The following is a 23,130-nucleotide window of genomic DNA, read 5'->3' as shown; positions in this document are numbered from 1 at the left end:
GATTTGCTGTGGCTGAGTATTTTCTTTAGGAATATTAATTCAGATTTCACGAGAATAGTGGAAACACCTTGCTATGCAGAGTGTGGTCCATGGACCAAAAGCATTGACCCTTGTTAGAAATGCAGAATTGCATCCTCCTCTACAAGTATGAGTTAGTACCTTCATTGTTCCAGACTCTCCAGCTGTGCCCATATCGTCATTGAGCTTGGAAAGCGCTGTCCTTGGCCACCATACACCTGCTGACATCTGGGTGTGCATCCGCCCAGCACACCGCTGGCACCTAGTTAACACTAACTTGTCAGTTCCTCGGTCCAGGAGCTTTGTAATTGTGCTAAAACAATTAAAGCAAAATAGACAGCTCCAGATCTAGTTTTCCCACTCCCAGGTCCCAGATTCACCTTAAATTTGTTTGACATATTTATTAAGATTCAGTATATAGTATACATTTTCTGAGAACAGCGGAGTAACAAACTGCCCCCGCTACTCCACATCCACAGCTGAGGTCGCTACTTGCTGAGCACTCAGGGGGAGTTTGCCTTTCCTGAGTGTGACAAAACTGTAGTATTTCTCTTCGGGGTGGTTTGGAGGTGGGAGCACAAAGTCCTAGTTTCCATCCTGCACTTTCATTTTCTGATCACAGTGTTTTAGAAGAATCTAGGCTTTACTTATTCACCAGGCTTTCAATAAAGAATCACATTAATCCTTTTAAGCTCCTTATTCTAATGATTTATTTTGTTGAAAACCATAGTGATCCTCCTTTGAATTTTAATGATTGCTGGCTACTCAAAGATTCATTGTTTTGACTTCCTGTCCTTACCTTTGTTTCCTGCATGTCTGTGGGGAACACCTGTCTAATACTGGACCTGCCACTGGTTCTCACTGGCTTACCAGAGTCACTCAAGCCTATCTCTGCGTGTTAAGATGAAATGCTAGCTGCTCATCCATGACAATAAATGTAGGATATATGTTTGCAGAGATAGGCAGGTAGACAGCAGAGAGACAGATGAATGATTGAGTCATTTTCTGGTGAAAATAATGTTTTGGACTTGTTAGCATATGTTATCACTGTTGAAAAACTAGATAATAATTTAATAATAAACCCTGAGGTGCAACATCTAGGAAATTTAAATGAAAAAGCAATTCCTTTAAATGCTGTGTTTACCCCAATTCTGGGACTATGAAAACTTTAGCATATCACTGGACCTCTGTTTCTCAGTCATGAAGGGTGGAATGCTTGTTTTCAAGGACATAGCCATGGTCTCTTTGTTAAGAAAGGGTTAGTAAATGGTAATCACCATGATGTGGCTCAGGAATAGTGCAGGAATTACATGTGTGTTTTCAAAATCTAGGAGGTGGCTGTGTCACAGCCTCCAGTTCCCACTTTGCCCTCTGTGTAACCACATGGAAGGTTTTTCCTTCTCTTTTTACAGGTACTCACCCAGGAGCATCATGGGTTTCAAGAATATATTATTCTAATATGAGATTTTTAACAACTGCAGTGTATTTATGCATAATACATTTTTGTGCCTTATCTTCAGGCTTCTGGACTTTGATTCAGAATATCAGGAGCTCTGGGATTGGCTGATTGACATGGAGTCCCTTGTGATGGACAGCCACGACCTGATGATGTCAGAGGAGCAGCAGCAGCATCTTTACAAGGTTAGAGCTACCCTTTCTGCTTTTACTTTGCTATGGAAGATCTGATTAGCCTGACAAGCCTCTCTCTCAGGATATCTTTGTGTTCATTGTATGTATCATGGTGTCTATTAGAATTCCCTCCTCTGTCCCAAACTCATTTCCATCCCTAGCGTGCTGACAGGCTGCACCGACATCATAATTGCAAGAAAGTTCCCTTTATCACATTCTGTTTGGTGTAATTCTAAAGAAGGAAAAGCTTTCTCTTCAAGATGAATAGCAATAAATGAAACTGCATTAATAAAAAGACTGAAACAAAACGGAGGCTAGATGGGCAGATAACATTTAACAGTATGTGTTTTGATCGGAGCACTCAGGTGGATTTGGTCCACCCCTCAGCTCATCTCAGAGAAGAAAGAAATTTGCCTTCATTTTGACTTGTTGTTACCAAAGTGCAAGAATTTAAGGTATGTTTGTTACACCGGCAGCAGACTCTATCATTAAGTGTGTGCATTTTCAGGTGGTTTAAGAACTCATATTGATTTCAGGCACTCCATCTGATACCTGTCTGTATTACTTCCATGTCTGCTAGATCCCTTTAACCTAGAGTGTTTTAGCAATCCTACTTATGTAGTCTTAGAAGGCTGTACAATACAATCAGGTGATTTCTTTTCTTAAACTGTGTGTGTGTGTGGGGGGGGTATGGCTGTTATCTTCAAAGTCCCTGAAAAAGCTGTAGGGGGAAGGAAGAGGGACGTTCTACTGAAATACCAGGCTGCAGTAAATCTTCCTCATTTAAGCAATTTTTATTGGAGTAATTCTGACAGTTGTCATCCTTGAATTGCTTTGAGCATATGGCATATTTCAAAGAGCAGATTGTGAATCATAAAAAATAAAATTAATAACTAACCACAGAATTGGCAACAGTATAATGACAAGAAACAACTACCCTCTAGCTTTTTAAAAATTCTTATAGAATAAGAAGTACATTCAAGGTCAAATAAAAGTTATCTCCTTCAATGTTACCATTTTAGGTAACCTTTGTTTAATAAAGTATGTTAACTTTTGCCTTCTTTATGAAGAGAGACATATACTTTAATAGGGTCTGGTAGACATAAATTATTGTCCGTTGGGAATCATCTTAGTTAAGAAATGATATAGGCTCCCTATGGACTCAGCAAATGGGGACATTTCACTCTCTGAAGAGTTCTGTACAGTCTTGATGTCATTCAGTGACTTCTCTGTTTCCTGTATGGATAGTTGTCCACACTACCCCAAAATATTTTCTGACCTAACCTGTGTAAGTAAGAACTTCCAACTCATGTAACTAAACTAGGCTATTTCACATCTCATGTCAAGAGCAGCAATTACATATGAAAATGATTATAAATCTATATTAATTTAGTGCTAGGAAAATATTCTATTTCTAAACCATTATCTCAGAACTTATTGCCGTCGCGTTGCCAAATAACATTTCTTTTCTTCTTGATGCATTTTGTATTTCGCAGATAAGCCACTATTTTTCTGAAACAGTGCTGTTCTTTGTCAAAATCACAGCCGCATAATTTACATCACAATTAATAGGAAATCACTGGATGAAAAAAGCGGTTGTCTTTTTCTTGTGGTTTTCTTGTAAGCACTTTGCCTGAGAATTCCATTCTGGCACACGGAGGGTGATTATTCCACCCACTCAGGACGTCTGGGTTGGAGTATTTTTCCAAACATTTTCCATACAGTGTTGTTTTCATCTGTGACTCATCCTGTCACTGTGCTTCTGCTTTTAGGTGTTCAACATAGACAAATATTCTCCCTGCATTTGGTTTGTAAAGAAAATATAACCAAGAAACCAAGAGAAAATTCTAAAGGTCTGCGAGGGTTTTGATGTGAGCCCCACATAGTTATAAAGGTCTGAAAACTTCCAAAGTGACCCTGAGGGTATGGATCTAGGAACCCTGTAGAAGTGTGGGCTTTAGCGTAGAAAAACGGACTGAGGAGAATTAGTTTGAAGTCTTACCGAAGACTCCCTAGGGCTTCCCGGGTCAGGTCAGCATTTTCTGTCCTCCATCCCTCTGTTCTAACTTGCTTTCACGGGGACCCATTATACTGATGACTTTCCAGAGGGGAACTTGTCACTATTGATCAAAGAGGCTCCTGAAGGATTGGGGCTCTTCAATTGCTCCCCAGGTCTTGTTGGTTTTTAAAATACCATGAGATCACCTTGATCATCTTTATCTTTATATTGGCTTCCACCGTCCCTGCCTACCAACGCTTTATCAAATTTCTTATTAAAAGCACCATTGATGATTGGTGGAGTCTGTGGGATCTTGCCTCCCAGCAGAGAGTGTTTATTGTTCTTACTCTTGAGCCACTGTGACGATGTAAGATGATCTGAACCCGCTTCAGAGAATTTCTAACCTACTGTACTTATCTTCATTTCTTTTTATATTTTTTTTTTTACATTGTGTGTGTGTATGTGTGTGTGTGGACATGTACCTCTTTGCACACGTAAAAGTCAGAGAACCATTTATGGGAGTTAGTTCTTATCTTCTACCATGTAGGAACCATGAATCTAACTCAGGTTTGGCACCAAGTAAATCTACCTGCCAAGCTATCTTGCCTGCCCTTTTCATTTATTGAAAGCATTAATATATAGCCAGGGACTGGTGGCACATACCTTTAATCCCAGAACTTGGGAGGAAGAGGCAGGTGGATCTCTGTGAGTTCAAGGCCAGCCTGGCCTACAGATCAAGTTCCAGGCTAGCTAATGTTGTACAAAGAAACCCTGTCTCCAAAAAAAAGTATTACCATCAAGAGAGATGCTACACACTAGTGCTATACACACACACACACACACACACACACACACACACACACACCAAGCATAATAATGTATGCCTATATTGCAGCTAGGAGAATAACTTAATTGGAGAGTGCTTGATGGCATGTGTTAGGCCCTAGGTTCAATCCCCAAACAAAAATGAAAAATGGAAATGAATGACTATGTGACATAATTGAAAGTGGTAACTGTGAAATCTCTAAAGTAAGTCTTGAGTAAAGGTAACAGTGAAAGCAAGCATGGGCAAGGGCAGCCATTGTTGCTGCTCCCATTGCATCCGGAGCCTTTGTTCTTCTGTCCCTGGACAGTGCTGTATTCCATCACCCAGATCCTTCCCTGGCAGATGGCTGTGTCCAGATTTATGCATTGTCCCAGGTGAGCCCCAGAGTCCGGAAATGTCAGGTTGGGGAAACCCATGCTTTGTAGCACTCACAAAGTGAAGTTAACTTAGCACTTTCCATGCTAGCTTTGCTTCCTCTTCTCCTTTTATGCTTTGGTCTCTGAAAAGCATTTACCCTTAACTCCCAAGTGTGGAAGCCCTCATTTGGCACACCTCCTGAGTGGGACACTTCTTGTTATATGCTGTTTATACAAGGCCAGTCACAGGCAAAGGAACATATACAGAGAAAGAACGGGATTGGATGGTCAAAGATACCAGATGATACAATTTGATACAAGACGACATAGAAGCCTCAATACAGCCATAAAGTAGAAAGCACGCCTACTGTTCAAGATACTTGCTGTTATCAGAGTTAGACGCTTAAGATTCTTTCTAATTAATTTTAAACTGCACTGTCGTGAGAACAACTCAATTCTTATTAAAAGTTAACTCTCTACTCAATTATATTTTTCCCAGTTTTGAGATAACAAGATGTACTGCCACTGTCTCCCCTACCCCCTTCTCTTTCTTGCCTATCTCTGAGTAAGAGTTCTCCGGCTCCACTTTCTAACAAACACTGGCAGTATCTCCAGCCTAGAAAATGCAAACAGCTCCCCTTTGTGTTTTTCTCTTCCTCAGCGTGAGACTTGCCTCTGAAGAGAAATTACTCCCGTCTTCTCAGGTTCTTTCTCTTCCTTCTCTCTACCTTCCTAAGTAGGACAATTTAATTTGTCAAAAGTAACCGCCGTGATTTCAAAAGTTCAGCTCCTATTTGGACAGAGTTACGGAGGCAGAATTCATAATCGTAGGGAGTTGTCACTCCGCTGTCCGCTTGTGCATTAACGATTAATGGAGAAATATTTAAAAACCCACTTGCAAGAGAAAAAGCTCCATTTTTTCATTTCTGCAGATCAAAGGTGACATTATTCTTGGGCTCAGGAAGCTCCCTCACCTCCTCCCATCCTATACATTTTATAGACTGGGTGACATGGAAATATGTCATGGATGGGAGAGCTGAGCTCTGCTGCTGTACTTCTCTGGCAGTCACCCTCTCTGGACTACCTGACCTCCACCTGTTCTACCTACAGAGTGCAGGCAGCAAAGCTCATGGCAATCCGGTGTGGATATAATTCCAAAGGAAAGGTAAATCTCAACGCCCAAGCTCAGAAGGTGGAGTCTGGTGATTGTTGTTACAATCAAACAAGAGTTCCGTTCAGATAGCATAAATAAATGTGTACCTTGAGTGAGTCCCTTAGCTATTCCTCAGCAAATATTAAATCATATGAGTTCCAAGGTGCTAAAAGTAACCCTTAGAGCAGGCAAGCAGTCTGAAATAGATACCCACCAAAACATTCGTGCCAGGAAATTGTAGGTGGATTTTTTTATATTTAATTTAAAATTTTAGGTATTTTATTTATTATTTATATATTTATTGTATAGTTTCATATTTTATGGAAACAATACAAATTATCAGTACTTTTCTGTTAGTGAATTATCTAAATGTCCTGTTTGTAAAAAAAGAAAAATATCTATTTTTCTTGTCTAGTAGTTATTGAACATAATGTTCAAATTTTTATGTCTATGAATTTCAGATTGTTAAGAATCTTCATGAAAATTATATATATATAATCAGATGCAGTAGCATATTCCCAGGATATTAGCTATACCTGATGCTGGGGGGGGGGGAATCACTTAAATCCTATTATTCAGACTAGACACCATGACAGGACCTCATTTCTAAAGAACATTTTAAAGTAAAAATACAAGTCAGAACTAGGGAAAATATAGATAGACCATAGACCAAAGGCTGCTTCTGTGAGAAGAGTCAGGACGCCTGACATAGCTTCATAGCCTGTATCATCTTTCACTGCTAATAAAAAAGAAGTTTGCGTTTCCTGGTAGCAAAAGCAAGAAGTAAATGTGTTCACTTACACAATATGCACTTTCCATGGGAAAAGCCATAATAGCTCCTTTGAAGGAGTTAAGCTCATTGGACACACCTATGGATCATCTCTTAAGAGTGCTTATCAAATGTTTATTACAAGCAAAATTGCAAACATGAGATTTGTAGCATCTGACCTCATTCACAGTTCAGTCACTTATTTGTCAAGTAAACTTTAGTGACTCTGAGCACAGATCTCGCCAAGAGATGATGATGAAAAGTCAACACTGCTGATGAAAGTTAACCAAGCAACAGTGGTGAATTACAGTAATCAACAAATAACATGGGAGAAGATGCTAAGTGAAAACCTAAGCAGCACTGAGACACAACAATGAAAGAGCTAACCTGGAAATAATTATTAGAGGAAAGAGCTCATTTTAGAGGGGCACAGGAAAACGTTACTGTAGAGAATTTGCGTGTATATTTAAAAGGTTTTACAACTTTAAATATATATGAAGTATGATATTCTGAGGAATAAAATAGAGTAGAAGAAGACAAATGGGACTTTATCTTGTTATTTTATGACAGCTGATGCCAAAATGATGTTGTCATTGCTATGAATGCATCATAGAAAACAGATTAATCATGCTCTGCCTATATTTTATGAACTCATGAATATCAACCCCCCTATAACAGATCCCTTTCATTTTGCTGTGGATGGAGTTGCTCTAAATACTTTCAGATGGTCCATGATACTCTCAGAGATAAACTTGTGTTCCCAAAACTGTGCCAAGTATCTGCTTCATGATTCAGGCTGTGGCGACAGGGTTTAGGATTAAAAAAAAACAAAACAAAAAAACTGTGTTGGTTTATAGAATAGAAATACGAGTCAGAAATTCTGCTAATTGCGCTTCACATTGAGATTTCAGTACTAAATTTTACATTTCAATCTTGATTGTGCCAGATGAAACAGGAACATAAGCTCCATGATAACTTTTTTACCTCATTCCTACTTAATTAATTGGATAGTATAATTATATATGTTACAATAATACTCCAGTAAGATAAGAAAATATCCTTAAAATTATCATAGTATTTTAAATGACGTTATCTAATTATTTTTAAAGTGACCAGAACTGAATAAAATCTGCTTTGTATCCATTGCTATCTAAAAATTATTTGTTGTCTCATTTTTATTAAAGTTCCAAAGGTCCGTAGATTAACATTAATTTGAGCATTGATGAATCACTGTTTGATCATAGGCACTCACATTTATATTTTTCTCTTTTTAATTTGAGGGCTAAACTCTTCCTGGAGTGTTTGGGAAATTGCTGAACTACCTATGCAGCACGGCTCCTCCTAGAGCCTGTAATTCTTATTTGCTCCACTTTTTAAAAATGGGGGTGGGGAAAAGGGTGTTAGAGACTAGGATGCCAAGAGACAGTTGGCTCTCTGCAGAGGACGAGGAAGGGAAGCCCCGCCAGGAGTCTCCGTCTCCAGTGGGGAGCTGCTGTCCGGAAGGTGGTTGGCTCTGGGCTGGCCTTTGGGCATTGTGCTGCTGTTCTCTCTCTGGCCTGGCCGGCTCTGGCCTGGAGTGGATCAAACAAGCTGTGGGGGAAAGTTTCCCTCATTTGCATCACTTCTAGACAGCCCTGTCGTAGTCTTTGCTGACAGGAAATCACTGTCTTTGTCACCTTTTCTCAGGGCCCTCCTTTTGGCAGAGATGGGCCATGTGACCACGCTTAATCACAACAACAGGGCTGGCTGGAGCCTGTGACATGTTTTCCTCTGCACTTCAATAAATGAGGTAGAGGAGTCAGTGGGAAATGACTACATTAATTTTAGAGTGAAAAGATAATTAACACTTGAAGGCCTGATGCTAGGATGCTAGAACCTAAAGTTATTATTCAAATCAAAGTTAATTTATCAAAAAACTTGTAAAAACTATCTACTTTAATACAACTTTTTAAAAAACAATCTTAAATAGTGAGAGCTGGGCACATTGGAGAGAGAGAGAGAGAAGAAGGCAGGGAGGGGATATTTGGATGTGAGAAAGAGAGGAGTGGGGAAAAGGAGGAACACAGAGCAAGCATTAGCTATATTTGAAAAAACAAAATTGGGGCTGGAGTCTGGAGTGTGTAAAACACTACCTAGATAATATGAATAGGACACTGGCAAACAAAAGCAGCAGTGTGCTCCTAGAAAACTGTGCTTAACGGAGTTTCCTTGGCAACAGAAATGCAGTTCCAAAAGTAGACAGAACTTTCCTCAGAAAACATACTATTAATAACAACCTTCCGGAACAACTTGGAGCAATTTGACGAGTTGGCAGTAATAATGCCAAGTGTTCAGCAAATTAATATCACACATAGAGTTCATATCTCTCTTGTCCGTGGCTCTGCTGGACCCTGCCTAGAACTCAGTGCTTTTCAGTGGCACAAAAGTGAAAAATATTCTTAAATGCTGTCATGAAAAAGGAAACCAAAAGAAATCTAAGTGTCCAGCATTGCTGGCCAGCAACCATGCTCAGCCTTTGGGAACCTACCAAGCGATCTTAGTCTGAGGAGATGCATTTATTTCAGTGAGAGCTGCTCCAGGAAATCACACACTTTAATCACCCCCTTTAATATCTCTTTCCAGTAGAGATGCTTCCTGAAACCAGACATGATAAAGGGTTAACAGCCTGAGCCTGGCTCTGATGCGAAGCACATTTGAGGCCACAGTCTATATAAATTTAATATACAGATGTAATGCTAAATGTGCACTGAGTGTTGTTTTCTAAGGAATCATCGTTTCTTGTCAGCTCAGAGACGGGCTCAGCTTGGGTCTGTGTAGCCAACGGGAATCATTTGAATTCTCCTAAAGCCTGCTTGCCAGCTGAGAGTAGAGTGTTCCCCTCCTCCGACCTTTCTTGAATCCTTGGATGTAAAGGTTAAAAGTAATCAATATCTCATTGTGCCACTTGGTTTCAGGGTAATAAGTAATAACCATCATGTTAAATCCAAATGATCCCAGATTGCACCTAAATGAGCTGACCCGTTAGGCAGGTGGCATTAATTGCAATCAGGATAACCAGTAGAGTTTGCTAATAAAAGTTTGATTTGATAGTAACAAAACTTCAATCTTCAACTTGTTGAAAACTTTTGCTTAATTAAATAGAAATAAATATATTATCTACTTCTGTGTTAAGCTGGAGAGCTTTGGCTCCATCCCTGGATGTTTGTGGATTTCTTTCCCATAAAAGTCCTAACAAGAAAGGCCACCTGTCTCACTGCCCTTTTTGGCTCCTGGTACTCAAGTGAAGCATATATATGCATTTCAGATAAATGATTTAATAGAAATGCCATCTACCTATTTTTTTTTTAGCATTTTCTAGCTTTAAATTACTTATCTTTACAGCTTATATCCATATCTTGACTAATCTTCGTTGGAGCTAGAAAAATTATGTGATGTGTGATTAAACTTTGTAGACCACTATAATATGGATTTGGGCTTATTATTTTGTTAGAAATTAGTACAGTACCAATGTACTGTACAGCTTAAATATGAAATTCAGGTATTCTCATTAATAAAAGGATAGTGATATACAAAAGACAAGAATTGGGCTTAATGTTTTATGTAATTATATCAGGAAGGTATTGGCTATGATAACCTTAGTCAAAAATACTAATATATGCCATTGAATCCAAACACTTTGTCTTTATTGTGATTCTGTGAAGCGTAAGTAGAGACCATGTCAATGGAGGCAGTATTTTAGTTATTTCAAAAAGAGTTCTAGTATTTGTTCAGAATAGGTGTTCAGCTCAAAGGGAATCATCTTTAATTAATTAATTAATTAAATTTTTATTAATTATACTTTATTCACTGTGTATCCCAACTGTAGCTCCCTCCCTCATCCCCTCCCAATCCCATCCCCCCCCCTCTTCTCCTCCCATTCCCTCCCCCAATCCACTGATAGGGGAGGTCCTCCTCCCCTTCCATCTGACCCTACTCTATCAGTTCTCATCAGGACTGACTGCATTGTCTTCCTCTGTGGCCTGGTAAGGCTGCACCCCCCCCCTCCCCTTAGGGGGAGGTGATCAAAGAGCAGGCCACTAAGTTCATGTCAGACACAATCCAAGGGAATCATCTTTTTTTTTAAATGTACATATTCTTTTTTTTTTTACATTTATTCGCAAGGGAATCGTCTTAATGAGAGTGCTTTCAGTCATAAGCCCACTAGTCTGGTTCCATTCATCCTGGTCTCACAACCATGTCTAGCTGTACAAGGCAGGAGAATTATGGGTTGTGATGTTCAAGACGTGTCACCTTGGAGTGCTAAGAGTGCTGCAGCTCTATCTCCATTCTCCAGTGTCTGTACTTCTAACATCTTAGCCCTGAGATCCATTTCTTTGGGAATTAAAGAATGAACTCTGTTCAATGCACATATTGGGGGGGGGGTGTAATATTGATTTAAATTCTGATCTTAAAAATCTAGTTTAGTTAGGGACTATGTAAATGTAGCTTTGTTGGTATAGTGTCTAGTATGAAGGAATCCCCAAATAAACCAGGCATGGTAATTCCAAAACTCACAAAATAGAGACAAGATGATCAAAAGTTCAAGGTCATCCTAGGTTACATAGTGATGCTAAGGCCAGCCACCTACGCTACATGAGGCTCTGTTTAAAAAAAAAAATGTAGTTTAGGTGGAAGGGCATTGGGAAATGAAATGAATGTAGCAGGCAGCAGAAGATAGCCCGGAGATGGAGCACGTGCAGATTTCTACTTTATCACATGATAAAAAAGGAGCTGTGTTCGCAGATGTGCATGTGTGTTTGAGTATGTTCATATGCCTTGATATATGAGTACCAGCTGAGGATCCAGTGTTGAAGCGCATGAGCCTGCGAGGGGGCCATTCACATCCAAACCATAACAATCTTCCAAGAAAACATGATGGATTTGAGTTGGCCCGTTATTCGTCGGAAGGCTTACATTTTTGTAAGGCATCTTAGCACTCCAGGGAAGTCCTGTATTCTGCCAGATTTCAGAAAAGCTAAATCTGAAAATGTTTATCTTTTTGGGAGATACACTAAAGGCAGGGAGATTTCAACCTTGAGAATGCTGTTACAGCCAAAGACAGTTCCCTAGGAAGAGTCCCTATCGTGAAATACCCCATAGGAATAGCGTGTGTGGAAAAACCACTTTCCAGTGCTGTCAAGGAGGCAATTTCAATTCTCAGAAATAGGGGCATTTTTCAGCATCTTTTTAATAATGTGGGCATTTTTAAAGCTCCTCCATTCCTCAACTAGGTACTTCCGTGACACTGTCTCCCTAATGAGGTACTCTGAAGTAAGATAAGAGAGGAGTGCCATTCTGCTGATTTTAGTTCCCTTCCACAAACACATAGACACACATACCTACATACATGTGTATGTACATATATTTTTCCTGGGGGAAAAACCAGGTTAATACCCGATTGATTTCAGGTTTATTTCAGTTTCATTACTAAACTTTCTTGTGCAGAGATGGGCATTTCTCTAGAGCAGCATCTATACACACTATTCAGCTGCTTCCTCTAGTTAATTCCATATGTCTGTGGACATTTGCATGAAAATTTATGATTGTGATTTCTCTTGTCATGTTATCCTTTAAGAACTGAGAAGCTTGTGAAAGGCGTATGCACAAAAATGCATTTATGCACACACATTTTCATATGGGCGCACACGTGTATGAAGTATTAATTTGTTTCATTAAAAAGCCTTTCATCAGAATTGAATTTAGATGAAACCAGAGTTGGACTCAAGACATTTAAAGCATGCATATATAAATAAGCACACAAGATTCCTTCAAAATGCCAAGTTTTCAGGCCGGAGTACATTTGTTGTAAATCTTGCTGTATTGTATTTTACTGCCTTCCTGACAACAGCACAATCCCTTTCAATAGTCATAACTGCATCCCAGGAAGGCGCCCTTCCAAATATCACACCGAGCTCTTTGTTATTAATTAAATGCATGTTTTGACTCAGTAGAATAAGAGTGAACAATCAGTGGCAGGTGAGATACCCAGGGGTTGGGGGAAGTAGTGCCCCCAGGCCAAGCCTGAACACCTGAGTTTGATTCCTAGGATCCATATGGCAGAAGTAGAGAACTGACCTACACACACACACACACACACACACACACACACACACACACACAGAGAGAGAGAGAGAGAGAGAGAGAGAGAGAGAGACCTTGGCACATGTGCTTGCGCATATATACAAGAAATAACTGTAATACAAATTTAAAAAATTAATGATTGTAATTTTTGTTAAAATTTATGTGCCAAGAGGGCAGATTTCATGTCTGTGGTGTTTGTTCTTTGTCTCTAGTCTGGGGCATTATAGAGAGGTGGCTTAATGGGTAAAGGCACTGGTGCTGAAACTGATTATTCTATTATATATATATACACACACACACACACACACACACACACACACACACATATATATATATATATATATATATATAATGGATTTCATTATGACATTTTCAAACATATAAAACATTGTACTTTGCTCATATTAACCTCCTCCCCATCACCCTTTCTTGTCACTTGTCTGCTATATAGGAGAGTTATTTACATGGCACACACTGTAGAAAATTAGACTTGAAGGCCAGAGAAATGGCTCAGGGGATAAAGGTGCTTGATGACCTAAGTTTGAGCCCCAGAATCAACACTGTAAGAAAGAGATCTAGCTCCTGTAGGCTGTCCTCTGAGCTCCACCTGTGCATCGCTGCACACACATGTAAATAAATAAGTCTAAAACAATTAGAAAGAAAATGGGGCCTGACTTGAGATAAATGTGTATTTTCAAAGGTTGTGGTCATTAAGAAAAGACAAAATGAAGAATGTGGACTTAGTTGTACTCTTTAATCCTGGGGTGTTGAGGGGCATAACGGAGACTCCTCTCTTCAAAGCTGTCTCTAGGTAAACGTAACGATTACATTTCTCTTCCATCATTCTAAAAGGCTGAGACATGAGTTTTTTCTAGGACTTCTCCTATATTTTAATTTTAAACAATATTTATGCTATTCATAGTTTTAAAATAATTGTCATATATGGCCATTTTTATGTATTTTACCTAGAAATTAACTGTGAACTTTCTTATTGAAGAATAGAAGTATTTAATTTTACTGAGGTGCACTTAGGGAACCCTGTAACCTCATTTATGTTCATTGGCACCTTTAAAAGATAATAGCTTCAAAACCCAACAAAATCCTGTGTATGATTCTTACAGAAACACTGAAGTAGGACTCTTTAGATTAGCCCATGCTTATATTCTCAAGGGTGTCTTACTTTCTCCCCAAGGGCCTATTCCTTCTCTTTATTCATACAAATGATATTTATTTGTAGATTAAATAGTATAAATATATATTTAGTATACATATTATATATTTAGTATATATTAAGTATATATTATATTATATATAATATATTAATATATATAATTATATATTATATAATACACAAACATTATTTTTGTATATTATATAATATTATATATTAATATAATATATTTACATATTATATATTTCATATATATATATATATGAAAGTGTCTGAGCTCTCCTGGGCTATGACTCGGCTCTCCTGAGCTGGGACACACTGAGACTTCAAAACACGCATGAATAATTTTACTGTCCATGTGATTTACTTTCTTTTTCACTACTATCTGCCTGATAGGTACTGAAGACTCATTCTGTGAAATGTTAGTCATCTTATGAGTCACAGGGGATGATCTTCATATTCATTGAATAAATAAATAGCATAAATAAATTTCTAGGGTTGAGCTAATTGGAGTTTTTTCTACAGGATGGAAACATAGCAAAATAACCCAGATTTAGCTAGCATTTCATAATCCATGTTTTGAGGATAGTTTCACTCTTCCAAGTTAGTGTGAGAAAAAGGATTAAAATACAAAACCACTCTTGGGAGCCTTTTCTGTTTAACAACAACAACAACAATGGGGCTTCCAGGATCAGTGCCAGAAATGTCAGGTGTCAGCCAACTAGAGCACTGAGTTTAATTTTTAAAACAATTTAACTGAAGCAAATCATTTTATTCCCTATCCACTTGCCATACGGATGCTCAGACCTATGCCCTGCAAGGGTCGACATTCCCAGGGCTGCACTCAGCAACACACTTGCATCCAAGTCACCTGTGCGGTAGCTGTTTCCTCCCAAAAATTCCAAAGTTAACTCTTAGGGGTTTGTACAGCTATTTAGGTCTATGGAGAGTGAGGATTTCAACAGAACTTTCTGGTCTAAAAGTGACTTCAAAGGCATCTTTATGGATAAAACAAGAACAACAACAACAAAACTATTCCTGATAGGAGAGAATTTATCCTCTTTTAGAGATCTTTCCAGAAGGAATTCTACAAACGCTCATTAAAATGCTTAGCATTTCCCTGCCCTGGAAGGCTTCTAGCCAGTGTAAATGCCATCTGTTAGGTTTGTCAGGTCAACCAGAACCCCTGCTCTGTCATTAAATACCTTTTCTCTCTTCTATATGGTAAAAATTTTTTTTTTGCAGTTTTCTTTGCAAGCTAACACAATCATAATTTCAGATCATTTATCTCAGTTTTTTTCTGCACTCCATCCAACTAAAATTCTTTCCATACTGTTTTATAGGAGGAAACATGCCCACACTGAAAGAGCACTAGTAAATTCATGTATGTGAGGAACATAACAAGCTCCATGGATTTCTCAATCAGATTTTTAGCTTTCTTATTGACAGCTAATCAAGGACTTCATGATGGTTTAGAGGAGGGATATGGCTTGTCTGGGCTCTTTACATGTATTGTGCACCTGAAAATGTATTTAAAAATAAAATGAAAGCCACATATAAATGAATCTCAAGTAATCCTTTTTCCACAAGGGAACAGAGCCATGTCTTCTTGCCGCCGATACACAATCTATTATTTACAGGAATCAAGGATCACGGTTTGGACCCACATTGCACCTGAAGCATACAGTGTGTCAGTCTCCCTGGCTTACTGTCATCTATGTGACTATTTTTAATATATTACTTTTGTCTCTTCCTCAAGCTTTGTTATATCCCATGTTCTAAAACACTATTGATGTAAAGTTTTTAAACACAAAAGAAGCGATAAAACAAGAAATGGCAAGAGGTATTGTTTCAAAGGAACATGGGATAGAAAAACAAGAGTAAAAAGCCCATCAAGAAAAAAGCCGACTGTGCAACACAAATGGGAAAGAGGTCAAAGCAAGTGTGTTCTGTCTCCAAGAATAGAGTGGTTTCAAGGCTACAGACAGCATTTTCAAGTTAGAAAGAGCTTATTATATTTTCCACCAAGATTTTAAAACATTGGAAGCACTAGATTTTAGGCACAGGCACTAAAAATGATGATACTCACCTTGAATGGTTCTTATTAAAATTCAATCAAGGACTGTATGTAAGGGATTCTTCTGGAACAGGAATCTGCAAACAGTGCCTTTCAGGTCAGATCACATTTTTAAATGAAGCTTTATTGGGACACAATTTCATTTATATAGCTTCTGGCTGTTTTTACAGTAAAAGAACAGGGCTGAGCAAGTTGAGCAATGATCACACAACTGCCATTCCTACAGCATTTATAATTTAACATCATAGGGAAAATGTGTTAATCCCTACTGTAAAGAGTAATAATTATGACAATGCTTTAGGAGTATATGTGTTCTTTATGTTTGAGTGGTTTCTCAAATCAGTTTTCTGTCTGTTATATTGCAATAGCACCTGTTGACTATTAGTCAGTGGTTAAGGTTCTAATCATCTTTTTACAAACAACCCCAAATTTCCATTTTCTTGTTTTTCAGTGCACCGCTAAACAGTTAATTGGTTCATTTCACCACCAGGTGGCCTCCTATACTCTATTGTGCATGTAGGACTTAAAGAAAGTGAGAAAATGGCTCTCTCAGTTTGAACTTGAGTCATTGTCTCTGGTACTTTGCAAGCAGCCTCTCTGCTCTGTGACACTTGTATTCCATGTTTGGCCTGAGAGCATAAGCAAAATCATACTGACTGCCTTAGGAAACTAATTCTAGTTCAGAGCTGGAAATAAGAAAGACAGTAAATAACAATGATTGGCATGCATGGGAATACAAGCGTGTGTCTTGAGCGCGATCCCCCACAGTGGGGGATAGTCAACACAGATGACTTTCACTCTGATTACTCTGCCATGTCTCAGCCCCACTCCTTTTGTACACAGGAGCAGCTGAATTAGAAGCTTCCTCAGGAGAAGACAAGGCCTGCTCAGACTCAGGTCTCCACGTGTGACTCTTCTTTGAAGGGAGTCCATGTTCAGCTTTGGGGCTGAGTTTGGTCTTTATCCTGTAGATACCCTTTTTGAGTTTTTTATAAGAATCTCTAAGGACACTGTAAAGAAACCACATGATCAAGTCCTGAGGAAGTAAGCCCCTTGGACACCAACCAATATTTTATTATTATTATTATTATTATTATTATTATTATTATTACAGTTGTTGGTGTGTCGGTATGTGTAGGCACACACATGCCAAGGGGCTCCTGAGGAGCTCAGACATGTGTGATAGGTTGTCAAGATTTCCCACAGTACTCCCACCCACTGAGCCCTCCTCTCTGGGCTTTTCTCCACAGGTCTCACTATCCTCATTGTGAAGTGAGGAAGGCTTAGATAGGGTTGCTTTAATATGGATTCCGCTTCACCACTCTATCTGGTGAAGAAATACAAATGATTGCTTCAATAATTGACTTTCCCTAGAATCAGCCTGGCAAAATTGGAGTTCTGTAACACAATTTCAAAGGCTAACAAACTCAAGTGTGAATACAGTATCTTTAAACTGCCATCGAAGAATAATTTCTAAACGCTACACTATTTTTGTTCAGTTCAGGTGAGTCTTCTTAAACTACTTCCATGGCCTTCCTTCAGCAATGGACTGAACATTTGGTTACTGCGGTGATGTTTGCTCAGCCTTTCTCAGAAAGCAGGTTCTGTGTCAGCTATTTTCCACATACCTTCATCTTCTTGCTTTTTGAAAATTTCTATTAAATGTTACTGTTAATGTTTTTTAAAATAAAATTCTGTTTCTCAGTTTGTTTCTTAAGCTGGCTATCACACAAATAACTGAGTATTATTTAAACAAGCTTCACAGCGTAAGAACTGAGCAGTTACTACCCTATTGTAGTAAATTTAAAAAAAAAGGGCATTGGGTTATATAATATTTATTATTATCCCTGAGATTATCACAGTGGTATTATTTAACCTGCTATCATAAATAATGAGACACAGATACCTGTTAGAGTTATAATCGCCTTATTTACCTTGGACCGGTCAGATATTTCGCTTACACTGTCCATCTCCCAGCCCCCATCCAATGCCATCCGCCTTAATCCTCAATTGGACTACCTTTCATCCATAATCCCATGGTACTTGCTTATATTCTTCATCTGGGCCTTTTCACATCATTATCTGAGTCCTTATTCGGCCCACGTGGTGTTTTCTCCAGGCTAACCCTGAAGTCCTCCTCCTTCCTCTCTTCCTTTCGGTCTGTCCTTCTTGTGATTCCTCGTGGGATTCTCCAAAGCCTGGAACCTTAGCCATGCCTACCCCATTCTGCCCTGCCCAGGTGGAGGATGTTTAATCAATTAATCAGATATGTCTTACGCAGGTTTACACAACAAAAATAGATGTAACCAGATCTTAAGTGCCGGTAATTAGCTCCAACACTCTATTCTTAACCTCTAAGTTATTCTGGTTTCCTCCCAGCATATATGTGAGAGAGCCTTGCACTATGGAGCTTCCTGCTTCAGATTCCTCTCCTGAAGTCTCTTGGCCCACTCTCTGTGGCTGAATCCCCTACTTTCTCCTCTAACTCTTCCTCTTCTGGCTGGCAGGAAGTACAGCCCTATTTCTCCCCTGCTCAGTGATTGGCTGTAAGCTGCTTTATTGGCATATCAGGGGACAGTTGGGAAGCAGGGTTTACATAACATTGAGACAGAAGATTCTCAGAACAAGGGTTGCAACCAGATATGGGGGCACAGAAATCAGCATTTGAATTATACAATAAGCTTTTGCCTACATGTTCCTTTGTTTTCCACAACACATAAAAATATAATCACTAAACCCTTGAAAATAGTTACATAATTTGAGCAACTTGTTTTCCCTTTTGTTTGCATCTTATTGGTTTATATCTGAATTATCACATTGGCTGTCAGAGCAGGACAGCTAAAAGCACTTAGCTTTCTATGGGTGTCCTCGTTTGCTTCTCTATTGATATGACAAACACCATGACCAAAAGCAACTTGGGGAGGAAAACCTTAGTTTCAGCTTACAGGTAGTCCATCACTTAAGGAAGTCAAGGCAGAAGTTAGAAACAGAAGCCTCAGAGAGTTACTTTGCTTACTGGCTCCCTGGAGGAACTTTTTTATAAAGCCCATCTGCCTAGGGATGGCAGCATCCACAGTGGGATGGGCCACCCTACATTAATTAGCAATGAGGAGAATGCTCCACAAATATGCCAGTAGGCCAGTCTCATGGAGGTAATTCTTTAATAAGGATTCCCCTTTCCCAGGTGAGCCTAATTGACAACCAAAGTTAGCCATCCCATTGAGGAAAGGACATTTGGTAACGATCTTGCTGAAATGTGGGACCAAGAATGTTGACTTCATAGAATAGTGATCAGTGAAGGTTTAGGTAGTTAAAGGGGAAAAGTAATGGGTTAATGTGAGAAAAGACATAGAACTACACTTAGGCAGAAGGAATACATTTTAAATGTTCAGAATTTGCTAATGTATAGAGACAAAAGTAGGCAGTCGTTGAAGCTGGGCACAGGGGGAGAACTGGGAAATGACTGCAAATGGATGTGAGCGTTCTGAATTCATTATAGGGATGTTTGTACAACTCTGTGAGCAAAGCAAAACTGTCACGCTGTGCACCCTAAGTGGCTAAACTGTATTGTATATTAATTATATCTCAACAAAATTGAGTAAAATAGGGTACAATTGGATAACGGTACTTAGGGTAACCTGATGACAGGTATTCACTCTACCCCCAAATTCCCAACTGGAGAGTCTTCTCTGGAGGACTGTATGGCTGAAGGCAGAAGGACTTAGTGGCTGGGACCACATACTTATTTGCTTGTGAAGAAACTGATCACAAGTTTTGTAATTTGCAAACTGCTTTCATTAATATCAATCCTGGTTAATAAATTGTTAATTGTATCCGATATGTGGTACTTTTTAATCATATATTTTCAAAGTTATCTTAGGTCCTAGTATGTATCATAAGAACTGACTGGGACTAGGGAGCTGGCTCAGTAAGGAGCTGAGGTCAAATATCCTAAACCAACATAAAGCAAAGCAATCTGTAATCCCAGCACTCACATGGGAAACTGGGAAGAGAAGAGTTGCTGGAGTTGTGGGCCAGCTAGTCTGGCATGTCAGTGACAAACAACAAAAGAAACCTTGCCTCAGATCTAAGACATGCACTGCGGTGCACGCCACATTCACATAGACAAACACGGGCACAGACATTTCACAAACATGAATTTCTCTCCTTTTCTTCCCCCTCCTGTGCAGACATAAATTATAATACAGATAAAATAAAAAGAATCAATGGTTTAATATTTTTACTTTTACCTAAAGCATAAGAAATAACGTCATCTCACTTTACTAACTGCATAAGGACGAGCAGAAAGCATGGTAGGTATTGTGATGTGCTATAGTTTACCAAATATTCTTAAAGGCTATCCTGAGCTAGTGAGATGGCTCAGTGGGTACAGACTTGCCACCAAGCCTGGGACCCATATGGTAGAAGGAGAAAAGTGACTCCTGCAAGTTGTCCTCTGACTTCCAAATGCAAGCCTTGTGCTCACAAATAAGTAAGTGCAATTTTTGAAAACGCAAAGACCATCCTTTTCTTTAAGTAATTTATAATCTACTCTATTTAGAAAGGTGAAAACAAACAGCATGAAATAACAGCAAAGACAGCAAACTTGTGTGCATTCAGAATGTTCTCGTATTTTCTCATAGTTTATGGAAGAAGTGATAGTTTAACTGGTACTTGCTGGGGAGAAAATTAAATAAGAGAACAGACATGGATCCTTTGCAGAAAAATGCAATGTGAGAAACAAAACAAAACAAAACAAAACAAAACAAAACAAAACAAAAAACAATCTTAGGTCTGAAAATTCACTTGACATGCTTCCAGAACTTTACCCAAACTAGGAAGCCACCCTACACAGGAATAAGAAAGCCTGTGATGATTTTGCAAGAGGTTTATCCATGTGTTCAATGGAAGTTATTAACAGGAATGTCATTTTCTCTACTGATAATTCAGTGCTCTATTTGGGGAAGAAAAGTCATAAACACAAATATGTAGGCTGTTGCTATGAATATGTAAATAGACAAGAAGAACAGTGCACACGGTTCTGCTAGGTTGGCATGCAGCATTTGGATCAAGTTTGCGCAAACAGTTGTATAGTGCTTATTACATAGCAGGCCTCATAACTTGCATATGTTAGTTTATTCAATCTGCATAGCAACTTCATGGAGTATTAACATGATTCTTAGGCAAGGAATAAAGACCCAAGGAAGGACTGGAGTGTTTATAGGGTTGGTGAAATTACTAGCACTGGCTAGTGTCAGCCTGTTCCCTCCTTCCTTCATAAGAGGAGAGTATACCTTGCTTTGTATACTCTCCAAGATGGGATTGTATATGTATGTAATGTTTACCTTTTTAATGATTCTTCTTTGATGTGACTTATTTTACTGTCTAATGTGGCCAAAGAGTAATTATAATATATTTCTTCTCAGAAAGAAAAATAGAGGAGATTTGCAGTCTTGCATGCAAATGTGTAACAGACCAAAAAAAAAAAAATCTTATTAGAAAAGACATGGTGTTAAAATTGAAGAGATTCTTGAAAGATGCATCTTGTATAGAAATGTGGAGTTATTACAAACATGGTCGGATTACATCTTCACATACTAGTGGTTGAAAAAGGGCAAGCCTGTCTTCATCTCTCTTTTGCTGGTGGTGAAGGCATGGAAAATGAAATGACTTCCCTTGAATTACACAACAGGCCACCCATGGGATGCAGACAGAAAGAGTCACAGGGCACTGGCCCTTGCTGAGAGGCATTCCCACTCCCTGATGCGCACAGAAAACCTCCACACCACAAGTTTTGGTCCCCACCTCTTCTTTAAAATTTGCCCTTGTGGCAACCACCTGCTTTAACTGTGCACATCTCATGCTGGTCCTTCTTCGGGTTCTTGTCTCCTCTCAGTGAGTGCCAGCTCCTTAAAAGCCATCATACTGGAGGCTATTCGCTGAGGACCTCTCCACCTATCATTTCCCTTACAGCCTTTCCCCTCTGTTACTTTTCCTCCCTCTACCTGTTGTCTTTATATTTAACACTTCCTCCTCTTCATCCTCCTCCTTAATTTTATTACTCTGCTTCTATTAGATGAGACACACATACCTGCATGTACAGTGTCCCTCCTATACAGAGTTTTCTCTTTGATATAACTGTTTTAATAAACTTTCTTGGGGGATTATGGCAGACTCCTCTTACGTAGCAGGGGTGAGGGATGTGCTTCAAAGCAGCTGCCAGTTATTATGACCAAGAATTGCTCTTTGGGGTCTTTGTTTATTCCAGGAAATTTCTCCTGTACCCCAGAGTTTCTCTCTGCTGTGAGCTGTTGTTCTGAGTGGCAGGCGTGACTGTCGCTGGGAATTCTACCATCTGACTTTTTAGCCTCTATCTCACATTACTTAAAACACATGAGTTTTGGAGGGTGAGCAACGTGGAGATGAGTATAACCATAAAGAGCCACAGATGGAGTCTTTGGTGTATTTTGGCTACTTCAAAGTCACTTTGGCATTCTTGACCTTATTTACATTTGACTCCTAGGGACCAGCATTTCCCTCAGATGCTTGGGCTCAATCAGAAGAAACCTTTTTGGAGAGTAGTAATTCAGCCTCACATACTAAGCTGCAATGCTTCTTGTTTCTGAACTTCAGCACTACCTGGGCGAGTGGCCTGGCATCGACTTTTATTCTTAAAACAGTAATATTCCTACATTTCTCATGTGCTTTCCTTAGAGGAGCAACAGGAATAACGATAGAGGAATGCACTGCAATGATAATCAAGCTTTCTGGGCCTAGAATATCAAACCAGCTTCAGGTTGGAAACCCTAACTATAGTCACTGGTAATCATGGGAAAGCATCCCTCTCCCCTCCAAAAGAAACAAGAGGAGGAATGACAGAAGGACTTGAAAGAGAAAGATTTGGGAACTGGGATTAGAACAAGCCTCTTGTGTGCTGATAAATGTTTCTCCTGAGAAAGCACTGTCTTGTAAAGGGGTGCCCTCAAGAGTTTACAGAGCTGCCTTGTAAAGG

At 39.1% G+C, this 23,130-nt stretch overlaps 1 protein-coding gene across 2 annotated transcripts in view; it reads left to right on the top strand.

Moving 5' to 3' along the window:
* The window catches only part of Akap6 (A-kinase anchoring protein 6), a 436,130-nt gene that overhangs the window by 311,472 nt on the left and 101,528 nt on the right, over positions 1 to 23,130 (top strand). For both annotated transcript variants that reach the window (XM_055608602.1, XM_055608603.1), the window contains exon 9: positions 1,539 to 1,659. In XM_055608602.1, the coding sequence (XP_055464577.1) occupies positions 1,539 to 1,659 (121 nt within the window). The remainder of the gene's footprint in view (positions 1 to 1,538; positions 1,660 to 23,130) is intronic.

The sequence above is a fragment of the Psammomys obesus genome, unplaced genomic scaffold, assembly GCF_907164565.1.
Source record: "Psammomys obesus unplaced genomic scaffold, mPsaObe1.curated_primary_1811, whole genome shotgun sequence".
Lineage (NCBI taxonomy): Eukaryota > Metazoa > Chordata > Mammalia > Rodentia > Muridae > Psammomys > Psammomys obesus.
The sequence above is the reverse complement of the archived record's forward strand: the minus strand, read 5'-3'. Positions and strand labels throughout refer to the sequence as shown.